Below are 21,441 nucleotides of genomic sequence, written 5' to 3'. Positions count from 1 at the left end.
TACTCCCGAGAGTCAGCAAAGGGATCAAGACGGAAGGGGGGCCGGCGATTCTGCTGGCCCCAGACTGGCCCCGTCGAGCGTGGTGCGCAGATCTAATGCAGCTGCTCGCCGACGTTCCTGGGCGCCTGATAGAGCGCCCAGATCTACCGTCTCGAGGGCCGATGTGCCACCCAAACTCAGGGACCCTGTGTTTGACGGCAGGGCCTTGAATCTTGGATTCTAACCCAGGCAGGGTTCGGGAGCAAGGTGGTCGCTACAATGATTAGCGCCCGGAGGCCTGCTTCAGCATGAATTTACCACCACACCTGGAAGGTGTTCTTTGCTTGATGTTGAGGCGCGGTGTTTCTCCGCTGAGATTCTCGATCTCCGACATCTTGGCTTTTCTCCAGTCGGGCTTAGAGAGCCCGGATAGCTCAGTCGGTAGAGCATTAGACTCGGGCTTTACCCCAGCTTCCCTCAGGAGACAAATATCGGCCTTGTCCGTCCTGTTCCAGCGCAGAATTGCTACCAATTTGCAGGTGAAGACTTTTCATTCAGGGAGTCTCCCACTTGGTACCTCCCTATAAGGTGTCTATGGACGTCTGGGACCTTAACATGGTCCTAAGTGTTCTGTAGGAAGCTCCATTTGAACCGCTTCAGAATATCTCTTTGAGGTACCTTACCTGGAAGGTGGTGTTCCTAGTGGCCATCACTTCCATCAGGCGGGCTTCAGAGCTGGCGGCCCTATCCTGTCGAGCTCCGTTCCTCACTCTCCATAAGGATAAGGTGGTCCTCAGACCAGCCCCTCCTTTTCTGCCGAAAGCCATGTCCTCTTTTCACATTAATGAAGATGTTGTTTTGCCTTCATTTTGTCTAGCACCGGTGCGCCATGTGGAAAAGGCTTTTCACACGTTAGACCTGGTAAGAGCCCTCCCGAGGTACGTGTCGCAGACGGCAACCTTTCGTCAGACGGACACGCTGTTCGTGCTCCCCGAAGGGCGCAGGAAGGGACTCACTGCCTCAAAATCGACCATAACCAGATGGATACGTTGGACGGTTCAGAAGTCCTACCGCATTAGAGGCACGCCGATTCCAGCAGGGATCGGAGCGCACTCTACCCGGGCAGGGGGGGCCTTTTTGGGCGCTTCGGCACCAGGCTTCGACGGAACAGGTTTGCAAGGCAGCAACCTGTTCCAGCCTGCACACATTTGCCAAACATAATATACATGCTCAGGCCTCGGCGGATGCGAGCCTGGGTAGAAGGATTCTCCAAGCAACGGTGGCGCACCTTTAAACAAGAGGTGCATGTAGCTTAGAGCGGTGAGTCAATCTCCCACCCAGGGACTGCTTTAGGACGTCCCACAGTATCTGTGTCCCCCAATGAGACGAAGGAGAAACATGGATTTTTGTGAGTACTCACCGTAAAATCCTTTTCTCTGAGACGCTCATTGGGGGACACAGCACCCACCCTATTAGCCAGTTGACTCTTGTTTTGTTTAAATGAATGTGTTTACCTATTTGATATAAGGGTGGTGTTTTCCTTTGGACATGTTGTACCTGTATTAAGGCTGATTTGTTGTTCTCCTACTGCTTTGGCACCAAACTGATTTCCGCCCGCAATAGGGGCGAGGGTGTATACTGCGGAGGAGGAGCTAACTTCTTTTTTTCACTTAGTGTCAGCCTCCTAGTGGCAGAAGCATACACCCACAGTATCTGTGTCCCCCAATGAGCATCTCGGAGAAAAGGATTTTACGGTGAGTACTCACAAAAATCCATGTTTCATTCCTATTAATGTTGGGATATTACTAGCACTTGTTTTGTTGTTTTGCCATCCAGCTTGTCCTATTGCAGGAGGATTGTGAACACCACTGCAGGGTTTTTTATACTTTCCTTTGTTAAATGAGATGAAGTGTACTCAGTATATTTAAGCTTTCTTGCCCTTTTTTTCAGAGAATATGACTGATAACACAAACTTTTTCTTCACTCATGGTTAGTGGTTGGGTGAAGCCATTTATTGTTATACTACTGTGTTTTCTCTTTTTAAATCATAATAACATCCCAAAACATCCAAATGACCCTGATCAAAAGTTCACATACCCTGGTGATTTTGGCCTGATAATATGCATAGAAGTTGACATAAACGGGTTTGAATGGCTAATAAAGGTAAAATCCTCACCTGTAACGTGTTTGCTTGTAATCAGTGTGTGCATAAAAGCTGACTGAGTTTCTGGGATCCAGACAGACTCTTGCATCTTTCATCCAGCCACTGACGTTTCTGGATTGTGAATCATGGGGGAAAGCAAAAGAATTGCAAACGGATCTACAGGAAAAGGTAGTTGAACTGTATAAAACAGGAAAGGGATGCAAAAAGATATCCAAGGAATTGATAATGCCAGTCAGCAGCATTCAAACTGTGATTGTCAAATGGAAAATCAGGGGCTCTGTAAAAACAAAACCACTGTCAGGTAGACCAACAAAGATTTCGTCCACTACTGCCAGGAAAATTGTTCGGGATGCAAAGAAAAACCCACAAATAATATCAGCTGAAATACTGGACTCTCTGAAAACTAGCAGGGTGGCTGTTTCAAGATGCACAATAAGGAGCCACTTGAAGAAAAATGGGCTGCATGGTCGAGTCACCAGAAGAAAGCCATTACTGCACAAATGCCACAAAGTATCTCTCCTACAGTACGCAAAACAGCACAGAGACAAGCCTCAAAACTTCTGGAACAAGGAAATTTGGATTGATGAGACCAAAAGTGAACTTTTTGGTTTGGCCACAACCATAAACATTACATTTGGAGAGAGGTCAACAAGGCCTATGATGAAAGGAACACCATTCCTACTGTAAAGCACAAAGGTAGATCGCTAATGTTTTGGGGATGTGTGAGCTACAAAGGCACAGGAAACATGGTCAAAGTTGAAGGAAAGATGAATGCAGCACGTTATCAACAAATACTGGAAGTAAAATTGTACTCATCAGCCTGTAAGCTGCGCATGGGACGTACTTGGACGTTCCAACATGACAATGATCCAACATACAAGGCTAAGTCGACCTGTCATTGGCTGCAGCAGAACAAAGTGAAGGTTCCGGAGTGGCCATCTCAGTCTCCTGACCTCAATATCATTGAGCCACTCTGGGGATATCTCAAGCGCGCAGTTCATGCTAGACAGCCCAGGAATTTACAGGATCTGGAGGCTTTTGCCAATCAGAGTGGGCAGCTTTACCATCTGAGAAAATAAAGAACCTCATCCACAACTACCACAAAAGACTTCAATCTGTCATTGATTTTAGAGGGGGCAATACATGGTATTAAGAAATGGGGTATGTGAACTTTTGATCAGGGTCATTTAGATATTTTGGGTTGTCATTATGATTAAAAACGTGAAAACACATTAGTTTGAGAATAAATGGTTCACCCAACCACTAACTATGGAGAAAAAGTTTTGGTGTTGTCATTCATATTCTCTGAAAAAAGGCGAAGAAAGCAAAAATGTTGCCGGAGTATGTAAACTTTTGAGCACAACTGTATATACCTATCTATCGCAACATTGAAATTATAACACCAAGAAGAAAACGTCATGGAATTATGGAAATCACAGATGGATAGACATGTTACTGATCTGTAAATAATGACAAAATGGAAAGAAAATTTTGATAACATCACAATTTATTCAGTATGGAGTATGAGCACCACATGTAGCCTCGGCTGCCATCAATGAGGTTATTAATGGTCGTCTGGGGAATGTCCTGCTGCGCTGAATGCACCTAGGGAAATCATCAAGATCCACTGTTAGCAGCTTCTGTGTAATTGCCGACCAATGACCTCCCAGATGTGCTCGATGGGAGACCAGTCCGGAGACGCTACAGGCCATTGTAACACGTTTAGGTCACGCAGGCTGCTCACAGTAGCACCAGCAACATGCAGACTGGTGCTGTTGTGTTGCCCCTTCTCGAGGGGACAAAACAATATGGCACAGCCATGATAAGCCGCAGCCTTTTATTTTCCTGATATACATTGTAGCATGGAGTGGATCGCACAAACATTTGGTTAAGGAATAGCAACGGCCTCCAGATAGTGGAAAATGATTTCCTGTTTTCTGCTCGGGGTCTATGGATCTCTCTGACCGCTCCATCTAAAATGAACGAGTTTAAAGCCCAAGTTCCAGGTTAAAATTCTCACGCAAAGAAAAATTGCCTTATGGCTATGTGCCCACGTAGCGTTTAAAACCTGGCACCTGAAACCGGACTCCTTCCCAGAAATCGCGCATTTTTTTCCCGCGCTTTTTTCTGCGTAATTTTTTCACAATTTTTTTCGCGGTTATCGCGTTTTTCCCGCGATTTTCGCGTGCGTAATTCAAGCACTTTCCAAGCGATTTGAAGCATCGCTTGGAATGTGATTGACAGGTTGGTAACACTCGTCAAACACAGTGTTTGACAAGTGTGACCAACTTTTTACTATTGAGGCTGCCTATGCGGCATCAATAGTAAAAGAGAGAATGTTAAAAATACTAAAATAAATTAGAAAATCGTGATATTCTCACCTTCCGACGTCCCGCGTAGCCTTCCCGGGCCTCAGCGATGCTCTCGTTCCCAGTAATGCCTTGCGAGACCATTGATGACATGAGGTCTCGCGTTACTGTAACAGTCTCGCGAGGAATAGGGAGACCGCAGCGTCATCAAAGGTCTCGCAAAGCATTACTGGGAATGCGAGCATCGCTGAGGCCTTGGAAGACTGCACGGGACGCCGGAAGGTGAATATAACCCGATTTTATTTTTTTTTTTTTTTTTTTTTTTTACAGGGATATGGTACCCAGGGCCTGGAGGACAGTCTCCTCTCCTCCAGGCTGTGGGTACCATCCATACATGAGCCGCTCACTTTGCGCATGGTGGGCATAGCCACATGCGGGAAGTAAGCGGATCTCATGCATTCCTATGGGTGTGGAATCGCTGCAATTCTTTGCAGAATCGCGTCGATTCCGCAAAAAGAATGAGCGTGCTGCGTCTTTTTCCGCGATGCGATTCTGCCGCGGAAAGAAAACGCATCATTAGCACAGCATGTGCGGAATGCCATAGGAATGCATGGGGTGCGTTCAGTATGAGTTTTTTAAGCATTTTCGCGCCGAAAATCGCTGCAAAAACGCTTAAACGCAACGTGGGCACACAGCCTCAAAGCTACTGCACAATGTGCATCTATTTCCTGCAGATTTTCCTGTGGATTGCACCCTTTTTGCAGTGGATAAAGGGATTGTGAAAGATTAAGGCTGTGTCCGTTTCCGCGGCGTTTTTTAACGCACAATTCTGCCGCGGAAACGCTTAAAATAAGCGTTCCATGCATTTGTAATAGAAAAGGCACATGTTGTGCCAATGGTGCGTTTTTTACCGCTGCGGAATCGCTTAGCGATACCATCAATTATATGAGCAAAAACGCATGTCAAAACGCTTGACAATCGTGTCAAAAACGCGTGTCAAAAAGCGCATGCTATTTCCCTGGCAAGGGCATGCGTTTCTGCTCAGGAAAAAATTGCTTGAAAATCGCTATGTGGGCACATAGCCTTAAAGTTATCCCCGATACATGAGATCCAACCTGTCGGTTCTATCCAGATTATCAGCTTCGTGCGCAGCTAGTGGAGTTAATGTTAGCCTGTGTTTTAGTGAATGCCCAGGAGAGGTGAATTTGCAGTATGATTTCTGCAGGAATTATATTTTCAAAACCCAATTCATACTCAGCGGAAAAAAACGCATAGGAATACGTCGCGCTTGTGGTGTGTCTGAATCTGAAGCGCTGCAAGATTACCATTACATTTTCCATTAGTAAATTTATCTTCTTTTTTTAATAATAATAATAATAATAATAATTAATAATTATTATTATCATATTGCAAATAAAATGAAGAATAAAGCAACGTTCCAATAAGTTTGGATTAAAAATTTAAAATAGTGTGTAGTCTGATCCTGAAGTCATATTCCCTTCTATCTGTCCCCCTATTTTTGGCTATCCTACCAGTTGTACATTAGCATAAAGTAAATGTATATACAGAATTTGTTTGCTGTCTTATACAATGGAGACATATAGGGCTGCATAGGAGCTACAGAAACAAAACTATAAATATATGTATTTGTTAAAAGCAATCTATCAGCAGGTCTTTTTCGATTGTAATGTAAGGGCAGAGACCCTGATTCTGGGGATGTGTCACTTACTGGACTGCTTGGTGTAATTTTTGTTAAAATCCCTGTTTTCTCTAACTGTGCTCTAAATGCTGAGCTGTGTATAACCCCGCCCACATCACTGATTGTCAGAGTTCTGTGTATACTCTCAGCAAGCTGCAAATCAGTGGTGGGGGCGGGATTAACTGGACTTCTTGGCACACCACACCAAGTTCTGCAATGATATTCTCCTGCTCATAAAACTCTGATTGTATTGAAACAACAGCACACAGCCTAATAAGCGACACATTCCTAGAATCGGCGTATCTGTCCCTACATTAGGTTACTCTCAGATGCTACTAATAGATTCCCTTTAAAACTTATTGTAAAGTTACAAGATTTCATTATTTTATTTCTATTGGGGCTTTAAGAGGAATTCGTTTGAAAAGAAGGACGCGGGGGTGGGGGGGGGGGGGAATGCAGCTGCCGGTGACCTCCCTTTCTGGGAGAGGAGCCATATGATCGTCTCAGAGATGGATTGAGACCCTTCCTTGTTTCCATTAATTATTTTCTGGTCTACTCCTATAGGTCGATGTCACGCCATTAACAGCGGTGCAGACGGGATTACAGAAGGGTGAGTGTTTTTGGTAAAATATTAGTGTATACCCTGAAAATCTCACATTTTCCAAGTTCTCCATATTCCGTTGACCATGTTGTTTGTTTGACATGTACATTACAAGCCACAATAACTCCATAACGTAACTTCCCAAACATCCGCATTCGTTCCCATTGAAATTAATGGAAGCTGCCACATGGCGTGTTAGTGAATCCTGACCCTCCTCGTTTCAAGGGGCCAGTGAGATATCAGACGCATGCAAGCCCTTGAAGAAGAGAAGCCGGGCCTCTACCGACGTGGAACTTGCCAACTCCTCTTACCGGGACGCCTCTGACTCTGACTCGCGGGGCCTGAATGATGCTCAGGTGGGATCGGCATGCAACGTCTTAAGTCCTAAAAGGGTTAACGGTTGAAAGTTAAATATATGTAAGCAAGTCATGATGATTTTCATTGAGGGAACGCACTTGTAAGTGGCGCACAGCACAGGCGGTCTCCGGAGAATGAATGCTCCTGGGTCTGTCAGCTCTGGTCATATGAGATGATGCGGTCTGTGACTCCTGTGTATAAGGACCTATGGAGCCTGTCACCGACTGAGAGGGAGCATGAGATTCACATTGTAATCTATGTACTCTGTTCTTCCCACCCTGCCTTCACTTCCCTTGTTTCTTTTCTGCCTGAACATCCTCCCTCAATTCTCCTTTTCTTTACATCCTTTCCTCTTCCTTTTATTTAATTGGCTTAGCTTCTTCCACCATCTTTTCATTATTTCACGCCTTTTGGCCTGCTGCGTTTCCACCCACACTCGGCTTGCGCTGGTACTTACACTTGGTGTGCGTTCGCACCCAGGCTCGGCCTGTGTTCGCTCCCAGGGTCTGCGTGCGCTCGCAGTCTCTCCAAATTTCCAAAAATTTTGCACCCACTTGCTTGCACCCAGGCTCGGTGTGTGCTCCCTCCCAGGCTCGGTGTGCGCTCGCACCCATTCCAAATTTCCAAAATTTTGCACTCACTTGCCAGCACCCAGGCTCGGCCTGCGCTTGCACCCACTCCAAATTTCCAAAATTTTGCACCCAGTGTCGATGTGCTCGCTTCCAGATTCTGCGTGCTCTCACTCCCAGTCTCTGCTTGCGATCGCTCCCAGACTCTGCGTGCTCTCTCACCCACTCCAAATTTCCAAACTTTCACACCCTGCCTCGGCGCACACTCGCACCCACTCCAAATGTACAAAATTTCACACTTTAGGCTCGGCGTGCGATCGCACCCAGGCTCGGAGTGCACTCGCACCCACTCCAATTCCTATGTCGCACCCACTCACTCACACTTTAGGCTTGGCATGCACTCGCACCCAGGCTCGGTGTGCACTCACACCCACTCGCCCGCACCCACACTCGACGTGTATTTGCTCCCAGGCTTGGTATGCACTCGCACCCACTCCAAATTTCCAAAATTTCGTACCCACTTGCCCGCGTTTGCACCCGCTCTGCCTGCGCTCGCACTCTCGCTTCCTCCATTATTCATTCTAACTTTATTAAACGTGTGGGTAAATATAGTCACGTTTTTCCCATCTTATTTTACTTGTCGTGCATAACCTGTCGTACTTGATTTCGGCTACAGATTAGCTTTGAGAAGCAGGTGGACAGTCCGTCAGCTGCTGGTGATGCCGATGCCTCTGACGTCCAGTCTGTGGACTCCACTGTTTCTCGGCGGTCCGGAAAGAGAGACACCGTGTGTCAGGTGTGTGTGCAGTAAAAGGTTTTTCCCATTGCCATAACCCTAAGACCTAACATCACCTAATCATTGGTGCTGGTCAGACGTCGGATACCTCCTCAATTCTGCAAATGAAGGAATCGTGGTGATGGTTTAGTGGTGTGTTCCTTCGCTGTTGTAGTAGATGACCAGGTGATGGCCCCTCTTATGGTCAGTCGGAGTCCGGTCACAGGCAGGGCACAGGAATAAGCTTTTGTACTGGTTGGATCATGTACTCATGGAAGAAACCGTTCAAATACTAATTTAACATTTTTGTGAAACCTTTCATTTTAGATCTGTGAAAATTTTGGGGAGTCTTTGGTGTCCTGCAATGGAGATTGCTCTCGGCTTTTCCATCTCGAATGTCTTGGCATGGATACGCTTCCAGAAGGAAAATTTATCTGCATGGAGTGCAAAACTGGTGCGTATGTGAAGATTTATGTCTGCATGCTGCAAGGTAATCGGTATAGTAGGGATCAGTGTGTGTTTTTTCGTCTATACAGTGCAGATACTTATTTTACCATGATCGGATATGACTTTTTATGCTTTCTGTCAGGTCTCCACACCTGCTTCTCCTGCAAAATTCCCAGCACCAATGTCAAGCGCTGCTGTGTTTCTTCCTGCGGCAAGTTTTACCACGAAGCCTGTGCGCGGCAGTATGCGGCAACAGTCTTAGATTCCAGGGGTCTCCGGTGCCCCCACCACTGCTGTAGCTCCTGCACAACTGAGAAAGACCTGTACAGAGCTTGCAAAGGTGACCTAGAAATATATGGCGGTTGCATGCAAGAAGTGGGAGCTGAAGGTTTCTGTAAAGTTTTGCACTGGTAGCGCCGCCACTTCCCCATTAAACTCTTTGGAAAATGGTTCATCAATCCTTTGATCTCCAGAAGGTTGCAAGCTCCCACTTTTAGGACCCTTGTGATAGATTTAATGTATCTCTGGTTGTACGATAAATGCTTAAAAAAAAGTTTTTTTTGTTTAAAAAGTTGTACAAAATTATTATGCGGTCACTTCGTCTTCAATTGAGTCAGTAATTCTTTACATAACTAGTCCTCCCATACTGAGAAGCGGGTGCAGTTATTTTGTCTGGACAATGCACTGTGAGCTCAACAGCAGAGAGATGAATGTTTAGCTCACAGAGCACTGCCTACACTAGATTCCGATGTTTCTGCTGAGAACAGGACTAGCTCTGTACAGATTTACTGTATAAATCTACATACATTGTTCTCTAACAAAAACGTTTAGGGTGTGTGCAAACGCTGCGGATCTGCAGCGGTTTTAGTCCTGCGGATCCGCAGCAGTTTCTGCTGCGGTGTACAGTACCATTAAAATCAATGCAAAATGAAAACCGCTGTGCAGACAGTGCAGATTTTTCTGCGCGGATTTGCTGCGGTTTCAAATTCTTTGTGCGAATTCCGCTGCGGTTTGGCACCTGCTCCATGGCAGGTGTCAAACCGCAAAGGAAACCCGCAGGCTAAACCGCAGAAAAACTGCAGATAAACCGCAGGTCTTTTGATCTGCGGATTTACCTGCGTTTTTTGACAAATCCGCGTGGAAAAATCTGCAGGACAATCCGCAGCGTGTGCACACAGCCTTAAGCTGCACTTCTGTAGTTTTGAAAGAGTTGAAGGGATTTGCTCTTTTATAGAAATATATCTAAAAGGGATTGTCCTCTACTTGGACCGAAATCATTCCTCTTTTGTAGCAATCCGATGTGCCAGCTCTGAGAAATCAAGCTACATGCAAATTAGCCTGGAAGTGAACTTGGGGTGTGTCAACACATTGGAGAACATTAACATGCCCCTATTGCACTGTCAGGCTGATTTACATATAGTTTCAAAGCTCTGATTTCTCAGCGCTGGCCACATCAGGTTCCTACAAGACAGGAATCCCTTTTCTTGTTGTACTAAGACCTATACAGCCGTACCTCTAGTTTCAGTAGTAAAATCATCCATTTAAAAAGTGAGGAATTGAAACATAAGGTATGTTAGAAAGTTGTAGAACTTTTCATTTACGGCATGATGAAGCTTTAAGTACTTTATGTATATAAAGCTGTATGTTCTTATAAGAAGAAAATATCCCGTAATTCCTTCAAAACTATAAAAATTCAGCTTAAAGCAAAAGTCCCAGAACAATAATGTAGATTTACCCTGAGGTGTAGAGGCGGCATAGTGCTCTTTTCTATGTCACTTAGGACATTGGCTGCTTCTCTTTTGCAGGACGCATATTACGCTGTGTGCGATGCCCCGTGGCGTACCACAAGGGGGACAGCTGTATGGCTGCCGGCAGCCTTAGCCTGTCTTCAGGCCTCATGATTTGCAGCAACCATTCCAAACGCAGCGGCCATTCATCCTGCGCTGTCAACGTCAGCTTCTGCTTTGTATGTGCGCGAGGTAAGCAATGTGATATGTGCAGTTATGAACGGCGCTATCATTTAGGGGATTAGCGGGTGTGATCTCATAGCGCAGGAGCCATCTATCATACGGGAGTTAATCTGTGCTCATTCATCCAAATATTATCCACTTACACTCCCAACCTGCCCGGAAAAAAGTGGAGAAATGAGTCCTTTAAAGGGACTATGTCAGCACAGAATGACTGTTCAAACCAAGCTCAAGCACTCAGTGTACCCATGGTGTGGCCAAACATTTAAGCGCACCTTCCCACCTTCTTATTTTCCCTCTATCTCCACCCCTCTATTTTGATTGACTGATCTTTCTTTATAGAGCAAGACAGGGGGAAGAGACAGATGGGAGAAACAATTAAATGGGAAGGTGCGCTGAACTGTTTGGCCACTGCAAGGGTGCACCGAGCACCCAAAGAGAGAGATTAGCCTTAAAGGGGTTAACCAGCACCTCTCACTGCCTGATTCAAAGTGCAAAGGCGCTGCTGTTGTTGTGTCGATGGTCATCTGCTTGGCTGCAGGTATCGCATCCTGGTGTTGGATAACCTCTTTAAACATCCAACTCTGCAGATGGGGGGAAAAATTGAGAAATCCCAAAAATAAATTGAACCTGCACATTTACCGAACAGCCTTTTGTAAATCTGAGCTTTTCACCAGTCCTGCACTTGCTGGGGATTGTAGTGTCACCCAACATGGGTCAGAAATCTGTATCCAGCTAACTAATTGATTGGATAGTTGTAGGTCCTCATAACCACTGGAGGGGGGGGCGCCTTAGGTGTGGGGTATCCATCATTTAGGCCTGAGGGATCTTCTATACATCTGTACCTGTATGCTCCCTGTGCATGTAATGTATGACCTGATGACAGATGATCATGAAGAGTTTCATGTGTTGCTATGTATCCAGCCCTATTATTGGTTAATGTTAGATTACTATAGACCCTGACCAGATGAAGCCTGTAGAGTCTTTTATTCTTTATTCACATTTCTTCTTTTCTTTTGTAACTTTTTCATCTGTAGTTAAGTTTTTTTTGCTGTTTTTAATTTTTGTTTTCATTTACCAACCCATCGTTCATATCCGGCTTTACTAACAGCAATTACACTTGGTAACTATAAGATCACATCGTACTGTGTGACCCGATTCACGGGCCGATTTCTGGCCATAGGAAGCACCGTTCACTAAAAGAAAATTTACTAATGCATCCCAATAAACTGCAAAAAGATTTTCCTCGTCTTCGGTAAAAGAGCCTGAACTTTTCTACACACGCAATATCAGTATTTATCAGTTGTGTAATAGAATGCCCCTATATATTATGCAGGGGGGATACAGCTGCTTGTATTGGCTTAAAGGGGGATCTGACTGTTATGAGAAAAATATAAAAAGTGATATTAGATGACGTTATAAGACTTTTGTTAAATATATGTCATTAGTAAATCTCACAATTATAGGGGCACAGGTTTTGTTTTCATTTGAGAGTAGGTATAAAATCTGGTGAGATCCTTTTGTCTTGGAGATACTAATTGTGAAGGGGGTAGGGCAGCTAATTCTATAAGTCTTATTAATGGTAAATGGAGCATTTTGCTAAGATTTGGCAGGTTTTGCCATTTTCTATACTTCTGGTTCATAGAATATAATGGGAGAATCGATTCACTTAATTTACTCATTAGGTCACCTTAAGCAAATTATCTAATGCATCCCAACAAGCAGCAAATTAGTAATACTCAAATTGGGTAACATTTTTTTCTCCCCTCCAGCCAGGAGCTTAAATTTTACTTCATACTGACTATAGTTATTTTTTTAGCCATTTAATAAACTGCCCCTGTGTATTATGTAGTCCAGATAAATGAGGGGCATACTGCTGCTAGTTAAGGAGAGTTAATCTACAGAAAGAGGACTTAGCTGCTTGTAAAGTATTCATCTGCAGGAAGAGGACATAGCTACTTGCAAGGGATTAATGTGCAGGAAGAGGACATAGCTGCTTGTAAGGGATTCATCTGAAGGAAGAGGACATAACTGATTGTAAGGGATTAATCTGCAGGAAGAGGACATAGCTACTTGTAAGGGATTGATCTGCAAAAAGAGGACATGGCTACTTGTAAGAGATAAATCTGCAGGAAGAGGACAGAGCTGCTTGTAAGGGATTCATCTGCAGGAAGAGGACATAGCTACTTGTAAGGGATTCATCTGCAGGAAGAGGACATAGCTGCTTGTAAGAGATTCACCTGCAGGAAGAGGAGATATCTGCTTGTAAGGGATGCATCTGCAGTAAGAGGACATAGCTGCTTTTTAATGGGTTTAATCTGCAGGAAGAGGACATAGCTGCTTTGTAATGGGATTAATCTGCAGGAAGAAGAATAGCTGTGTGTCAGTTAATCTGCAGGAAGAGGACATAGCTGCGTGTCAAAGGTTAATCTACTATAGAAAAATTATAACTGCTTTTCTGAGTCAATGTCAATCTCAGTCTATCTACATTCTCTACACAGACAACACACAACGTGTAGACTGCTGTGACAGGGTTTACCTCAGTGGCTGTTTCTAACCACTTCCTGCTCCTCCCTAATTCACAGGAATTCATTTTACATGTCTTCTTCACACTGGATGCAGTTATATAGGATAACAACACAGATCATGTGTTTTCCCCCCACACAGTAGTATCTCACAATTCAGTGGTAGGAAGCCTCTCACAGATCTCCGGTTTCCTAGGCAAGGAGCCCAGTGCCTAGACGTTTCCTGCTATGGAGCTTGTGAGTGCTGCACTGAAGTTGTCCGTAGCGCTGGATCCTGCCAGATTCAGTGCCCCTGTGTTACCCTAATGCTGCAGAGGCAAAGCGCTCAGCTCAGATCCAGCGCTCAGCCGAACTGTCACTCATCAGGTGCGCACTGCCTCCTGGCAAGCGGAGGAGCAGCGCACTTCTGAAGCACTGTGTTGAGAATAACCCTTTAAGGACCAGTCACTGTGTATATGACTGGCTGTCCTATTACTTACTACCAATGTCTAGGTTTCTAACACTTCCGCCTCTATTTTCACTTGTATCCACGCATGCGATTATTGGGATGCTACTGTTAGTAGATAGCTTCTAGCCCTAACTAGACCCAGCACAGTACTAAAATAAATAAATAAAAGTCCACTAATTATCTGGGGGGTTTTTTCATGAAAAATTCCCACTGCCACCAACCATTGTTATAACTCCAGCCCTGATCCAGTTGCATATAAAATGGAAATGTACCAGTTGATGATGAAGAACACAAAAAGTCCATTTTATGACATCACTATATAAGTAACAGAGTAATTAACTAGAATGGAGGAAAGAATATTTCAGGGTCATGGTTGCTCCCCCGTTAGCTCAGCGCGTTTACATCAGGTGGTGTGATGTCTCTTACTCCCGTAGTATTATAACATTATACTAGTTGTCAAGTGTATCCGCTGTTCTCTTATTGTAATGGTAAATAACTTGGGTTATCCATCAGCATCTGCACATGGCTCTCGGTTACCACCTACAGTAATATCCATTTACACACCATGTCATAGAAATGTCATGATATCTGCCAGTTGAATGTTTCTGCAGGAGCTCACTGCTCCTCTGCCTCCCAGCTTCCTGCTTGCTGGAGGAGAGCTGCGCTCTCCTGATGACTGACAGCTCGAGAAATCGGCATGGCTGAGTCGCCCTGCCCGAACCGTGCGCTATCTCGGCAGAGGAAGTTTTGTCCCAGCAGCATCTGAGGAGCGCAGGGGTTCCAGCGATCCAGCCAGCTTCAGAGCAGCACTCACAAACTTGTAAGCGCTGCATTCTCCTGGCCTTGGAGACCGGCCACCACTAATAGGTTACTAGCCATCTATTCAGTCTAAGCAAGAAGCAGTAAAGTATACAATTGAAAATCCCTCCATTCTTGACACCAGAGAAGATTGTTTTAATTAAGTTTCTTGTTTTTTACAAGCACTTTGCATTTTGACTCTGTTAAGATGAGGAAAAGTCTTCTACGTCTGCATACCCTTCTGTTCTAGTAAGACTTCGAGTTCTCATTAGAAGGGCTTTCCACCCCCAAAAATGTTTTTCTTTACATTACATTACCAATCCCTGCCCCTTTCGTGCCAACGATTCCCTAATCTCCCATCAGTCTCTGTTCACTTGACTCCAGCAGGGAGGATGGGTGAGGAATTACTTTTTTTTTATTATTTGAGTTCCCAGCCCAAGTGTAAGGGAGCTTTACTATTTTTAGAACAAAAAGTTACATCAGAAACATTGGGTCGGTGAAGGTCCGGGTGATGAGACCCTTAATAATCGCCAAAATGTAGAAGAGCTGAGCAGAGCGCTGTTCTCCTCTCTGTCTTTGGTCTCGGAGAAGAGCAGCACTTTTCTGCTAACTTCTGCTTTTTTCATTTTGCATTCGGTGAGGATCTTCGAACTCGGACTCCCACCGGTGAAAGCCTCTGACACTTCTGCTACACCTTCATCCTTCCAGTCCTTGATTCAAGCTACAAGATAAAAGTAGTTGAGCCCCTTGAAGACCACCACACCCTTTTTTTTTCCCCTCTGATCATTAGATTATGGCATGGGATAGAGGCCACTGACTGGGAAGAGAGTCAGCCACCGGCACCAATGTGCCGATGGATCTGGACCAAACGAGTATATTGGGTTTCCTTTGCACCCAAGCTTTTGTTCTTCTCCTGATGTCCATTGAACTAACACATTCTCTTGATGAAGCTGAAAAGACACTTTTATAAGGGAGTCAGAGAACCATAGTGCGGCCGGTGTGTTCCGAGACCCCTCTTTTGTTGGCTTATCTCGCCCGAGAACCAAAGGATCATCTCACCCAAATATCATCTGTCGGGCAAGAGTTAGGAGACCCCAACACACATTGGACATGCTGGATCCTCATCTCCCCCAATATCATCTGTCGGACAAGAGTTAGTCTAACATGTGTTGGGGTCTCCTATCGTCCGAACCCACCGATATCAGTTCTTCTGTGTATGAGGGCCTTAACCCTTTAGGATCATTGCTTTTTGATCAGTGCCATTTTGGCCTCTTCCACCATTACTAGTCCTGAGAATAAAGGTGATGTAGCCGTGCGTCGTCTTCTACATTTTCCCTGTACAGCTGCACTGTTGACCTATCATCAGCCCAAATAACTTGAATGGACCCGTGCAACAGTTCACGGGATGCCAAGAAGGGGAACTCGCTGACCATCGATGGAAACAAATCTCACTTGTCACTTTACAACATAAAAAATAAATTAAAGGGATTCCTTAAAAAAAAAAAAAAAAAAAGTAGGGACTCTTTTCTTTGGGCTGTATTGAGCTGCAGGACCAGTCTCTGTCATCCTGGACGATCCTTGTATTAGATGTTCCTCCCTGGTGTAATCTAGAGCCACGTGCTTGTGCTGATATCACCATTTTCTTCATATCATTCTTTTTTGAGTCATGTTTTCTTTCCATTTGCTCATTGTCTTTTTTTTGTTTGTTCCCCCCCTTCCCTTCTGTTCCCCGAGCCTCCACCTCCCCTCACCCTGTGTTGATCCTTGTGGAATCATGGGTGCTTTCATTGACCGCATCTCTCTGTTTGTTTTGTATAGGGCTGATAGTTCAGGATTATACCCTGGTCAGTTCTATGTCCTTTAAGTCCCACTATCTTCTGAATGACTCAAAGCGTGCAGAGTTGATGAAAATACCTATGATTCCTTCCTCCTCGCCAGCTTTCCTAAAGAAATCTGAGAAAGGTAACTGTAAAAATAGCTTTTCCCCCTATTGAAATCCCTTATATCTGCATTTCATCTTTTTCCGATCTAAAGCCATTAAATCTCTATCCCTGCCTGGCATTCGGCTGCGCCCGCTCTACCTTTCTGCTTTGCACGCCATGTGACGTTGTAATGAATGGCGTTTTTTTTTTTCGTTTTGGGTGTGATTTTTATTTATTTATTTTTTCTCTTTTCTTTTGTGTGAGTTTTAAACAGCTTTTAAGGGCTTAAAATAATTATACCTCCTCCCGATCTATTGAGCGAGACTGATTTGTGTAAATCCTATTGTGACATCCACCTCTCAAAATTTCCACATGGGTTTTAAATAATCACTGGCAGAAGTACAGGGTTACAGTAGGCGAGGGTCTCTAGCTGAAGATTAGGGGTACTGTGACCTCAAATGGAAGGATGGAGCTTTTCTAGGACTTCCGTATTGATGACCCATTTTTAGAATAGGACATCGACATCTGATCATTTTACCAAGCACAGCGCTGTACTTTTTGTAGTGACTGTACCTGTACTGCAGCTCAGTTTCTTGCTTGGGACTGAGCTGGGGACAGCTGCAGTAGTGGGCATGGCCTCTAGAAAATGTATCGGAAAGGTCATCAGTATAAAAGTCCCAGAAAATCCCTTTACATTTGATGTATGTTAACCTTTACTCTAAGAAACTAAAATAGGAAAGGTGGGCAGAATGGATGTTACGGATAGGATGGGACAGGTATGGACGGATAGGATTGGGCAGGTGTGGACAGATAGGATTGGGCAGGTGTGGACAGATAGGATTGGACAGGTGTGGACAGATAGGATTGGACAGGTGTGGACGGATTGGATGGGACAGGTGGGGACGGGTTTGGGATACGACTGGTGGGGACGGGTTGGTATACGACAGGCGGGGAGGGTTTGGGATACGACTGGTGGGAATGGGATGTGATACAGCTGATGAAGATGTGTTGGGATAATATAGGTGTGGTGAGCTGGGACAGATAGAATTGGGGAGATAGCTAGGATAAGGAGGGACATGGAACAAATAGTAAAGAAGGGATAAGGGGTCAGTATTGCACAGATAGGATTAAAGGGACGGGTTGGGACAGATTAGGATGGGGGGGAGTAGGATGGTACGGATAGGATTGGAGGAAAGGATGGCACACATACAGTCATGGCCAAAAGTATTGACACCCCTGCTATTCTGTCAGATAATACTCAGTTTCTTCCTGAAAATGATTGCAAACACAAATTCTTTGATATTATTATCTTCATTTAATTTGTCTTAAATGAAAAAATACAAAAAGAATTGTCCTAAAGCCAAATTGGATATAATTCCACACCAAACATAACAAAGAGGGTGGACAAAAGTATTGGCACTGTTCGAAAAATCATGTGATGCTTCTCTAATTTGTGTAATTAACAGCACCTATAACTTACCTGTGGCACCTAACAGGTGTTGGCAATAACTAAATCACACTTGCAGCCAGTTGACATGGATTAAAGTTGACTCAACCTCTGTCCTGTGTCCTTGTGTGTACCACATTGAGCATGGAGAAAAGAAAGGAAGACCAAAGAACTGTCTGAGGACTTGAGAAACCAAATTGTGAGGAAGCATGAGCAATCTCAAGGCTACAAGTCCATCTCCAAAGACCTGAATGTTCCTGTGTCTACCGTGCGCAGTGTCATCAAGAAGTTTAAAGCCCATGGCACTGTGGCTAACCTCTCTAGATGTGGCCAGAAAAGAAAAATTGACAAGAGATTTCAATGCAAGATTGTGCGGATGTTGGATAAAGAACCTCCACTAACATCCAAACAAGTTCAAGCTGCCCTGCAGTCCGAGGGTACAACGGTGTCAACCCGTACTATCCGTCGGCATCTGAATGAAAAGGGACTGTATGGTAGGAGACCCAGGAAGACTCCACTTCTTACCCCGAGACATAAAAAAGCCAGGCTGGAGTTTGCCAAAACTTACCTGAAAAAGCCTAAAACATTTTGGAAGAATGTTCTCTGGTCAGATGAGACAAAAGTAGAGCTTTTAGGGCAAAAGCATCAACATAGAGTTTACAGGAGAAAAAAGAGACATTCAAAGAAAAGTACACGGTCCCTACAGTCAAACATGGCGGAGGTTCCCTGATGTTTTGGGATTGCTTTGCTGCCTCTGGCACTGGACTGCTTGACCGTGTGCATGGCATTATGAAGTCAGAAGACTACCAACAAATTTTGCAGCATAATGTAGGGCCCAGTGTGAGAAAGCTGGGTCTACCTCAGAGGTCATGGGTCTTCCAGCAGGACAATAACCCAAAACACACTTCAAAAAGCACTAGAAAATGGTTTGAGAGAAAGCACTGGAGACTTCTAAGGTGGCCAGCAATGAGTCCAGACCTGAATCCCATAGAACACCTGTGGAGAGATCTAAAAATGGCAGTTTGGAGAAGGCACCCTTCAAATATCAGGGACCTGGAGTAGTTTGCCAAAGAAGAATGGTCTAAAATTCCAGCAGAGCATTGTAAGAAACTCATTGATGGTTACCGGAAGCAGTTGGTCGCAGTTATTTTGGCTAAAGGTTGTGCAACCAAGTATTAGGCTGAGGGTGCCAATACTTTTGTCTGGCCCATTTTTGGAGTTTTGTGTGAAATGATCAGTGTTTTGCTTTTTGCTTCATTCTCTTTTGTGTTTTTTCATTTAAGACAAATTAAATGAAGATAATAATACCAAAGAATTTGTGTTTGCAATCATTTTCAGGAAGAAACTGAATATTATCTGACAGAATTGCAGGGGTGTCAATACTTTTGGCCATGACTGTAGGATGGGACAGGAGATGGTAAGGATAGGAAGGGGGGATAGCACCGATAGGATGAGTGAGCAGGATGTGGCTACGAGATGGCACGGATAAGATGGAGGAAACGAGATGAGATGGATGGGGGGGACGGGATGTATAGGATAGGGGCGGCGCAATTGGATAGATAGGATGAGGGAACAGGATTGGGCTACGGGGTGGCACGGATACGATGGGAAGGACAGGATGGAACGGATAAGATGAGGGGAGACGGGATGGGATGTGTAGGATTGGTGCGACGCAATGAGACAGATAAGATGGGGGGATAGGATGGGATGTATAGCATGAAGAGACTAAGGGGGTGGATAGGTTAGGGGGTATGGGATGGAATTGATTAGCTATGAGGGCGATTACTTTAAGATACAAGTCTGGACAGTTCCCTTTAGCCATGGCTCCAAACACTTGTTTCCTACCTGTATGGCCTGCTGGTCCTGATGTCTTTGGCTTTCTTGTGGTGGTCAGACAGTCCTAAAGTAACGTATTCCTATGTCCATCCTGACTTGTTTGCAGAGACAATTATTTTCAGCCCTGTGCTTGAGCTCCCTGCTTGATGCTGAATCCTCCTATTTAAGCTGTGTTGATGTTCATTATGTGGCTTTACTCTGTCGCCTCATTGGGGGACACAGAACCATGGGTGTTATGCTGCTGTCCACTAGGAGGCGACACTATGCATAATCTGAAAAAGATTAACTATGGCTCCTCCTCTGCAGTATACACCCCTGGACGGCGTCAGCCTTCTCCAGTTTTTGCTTAGTGTCGCATAGGAGGCACACCTAAAGATTTTTTCCCTTTTTTATTTTTTTCCGTTTTTTTCCTGACGGACCACATATGAAGAAAAGTGGGTCTCCTGCGAGACCCCCGGCATGGCTCCTTCCTCGGTCCCTATTATAGGGTGCCCGGTTGAAGTTGAGGTGGCTATTCCCCATGTCGCTCCTTCCCCAGTTCCTCGGGTACCGGTTCGAAGTCGAGAACCCCCCTCCTTCCCCAATTCCCTTGGGTTCTGGGTTGAGGTCGAGGCAAGGATGAAGCCCCCTGATGGTGACAGCAGCAGCCTCCCTAATCCCCCTCTGGGGGCATTAGGTTGAGACCCCTCAGGTAGGGCCTGTACAAGGCAGCATTCTGCGGCTCCAAAGCCAGGGACCTCCAGCCCAGCTGCGGGCTCCTGTAGGGGCCGGACGAGAGTGCACACAGGCATAGCACACACAGACATAGCACAGACAGACACAGGGCTCCTGTGCCCCTGTCTCTGCGGCAGCGCCAGCCCCATAGCGCTTCAGGGGGACCCCTCACAGGGCCCCGCTCCTGTTACTAGCCGCTATCCTGCCTTTAGATCCCGGGGGGGTCTGGTTCAGATCCGACCCCCTCCCGGATATCCGCGCCGGCCTGGAACCCTTCTGGGCATCAGACTTCAAATTTAGACCGCGGCTTCGGCCTAGCTGAAGCCGCTGCCTCCTCCCCGCCCCCGGCCCGCCCCCCGGATGACAAATATGACACCTTACAGTGTCATAGAAGGGGCAGATCGAGACAGAAAGGGCGCGTTTTTACATAGCTCTGCGCGCCCTTTTCAGCTCTCCGCCCCCCCTTCCTCTTCCTTCTCGTCCTCTCATTGGCCATTTCTGGGTCAGAATTGCTGCAGGTGAAGGCATTGTGACATCAGCAGCACGTCAGCCAGTCTCCAGGGAGCACAGGACTGTGAATCTACGGCACTGGACTTAGGGGCACACTGGTGGGGTAAGAACACAGCTGGGTTTTCTTACTCGGCTGTGAATCCATATTCCCTATAAGGCTCCCCTATAGGTTTCCTCTGCATAGCCACCCCTGTAAGGCCCTCTGCATAGCCAGCCCTTCTGCACTCGGTGCTCTATGCCGGGCTCAAGGTACAAGAGAACCAGGCAGGTCTACTTTTATGCATTCTGCACAGCCTGTAAAACCACTCTCCCCAGTGGCAGCACGTACCCGCACTGCCGGGATTGTATCCAAAATACTGGGTCAGAACGCCAAG

The 21,441-nt window shown here is 45.4% G+C and overlaps 1 protein-coding gene across 7 annotated transcripts in view; it reads left to right on the top strand.

Moving 5' to 3' along the window:
• Nucleotides 1–21,441, top strand: part of NSD3 (nuclear receptor binding SET domain protein 3) — a 154,574-nt gene that overhangs the window by 91,714 nt on the left and 41,419 nt on the right. For 3 of the 7 annotated variants that reach the window (XM_073588829.1, XM_073588828.1, XM_073588830.1), the window contains 7 exons: nucleotides 6,716–6,761; nucleotides 6,978–7,108; nucleotides 8,355–8,474; nucleotides 8,781–8,907; nucleotides 9,043–9,240; nucleotides 10,706–10,879; nucleotides 16,457–16,600. In XM_073588829.1, coding sequence (XP_073444930.1) covers nucleotides 6,716–6,761; nucleotides 6,978–7,108; nucleotides 8,355–8,474; nucleotides 8,781–8,907; nucleotides 9,043–9,240; nucleotides 10,706–10,879; nucleotides 16,457–16,600 — 940 coding nt within the window. The remainder of the gene's footprint in view (nucleotides 1–6,715; nucleotides 6,762–6,977; nucleotides 7,109–8,354; nucleotides 8,475–8,780; nucleotides 8,908–9,042; nucleotides 9,241–10,705; nucleotides 10,880–16,456; nucleotides 16,601–21,441) is intronic. The other 4 variants (XM_073588832.1, XM_073588831.1, XM_073588834.1 and 1 more) reach the window with 2 other exon arrangements.

The sequence above is a fragment of the Dendrobates tinctorius genome, unplaced genomic scaffold, assembly GCF_039654945.1.
Source record: "Dendrobates tinctorius isolate UK_male_01 unplaced genomic scaffold, ASM3965494v1 ptg000104l, whole genome shotgun sequence".
NCBI classification, from domain to species: domain Eukaryota; kingdom Metazoa; phylum Chordata; class Amphibia; order Anura; family Dendrobatidae; genus Dendrobates; species Dendrobates tinctorius.
The sequence above is the reverse complement of the archived record's forward strand: the minus strand, read 5'-3'. Positions and strand labels throughout refer to the sequence as shown.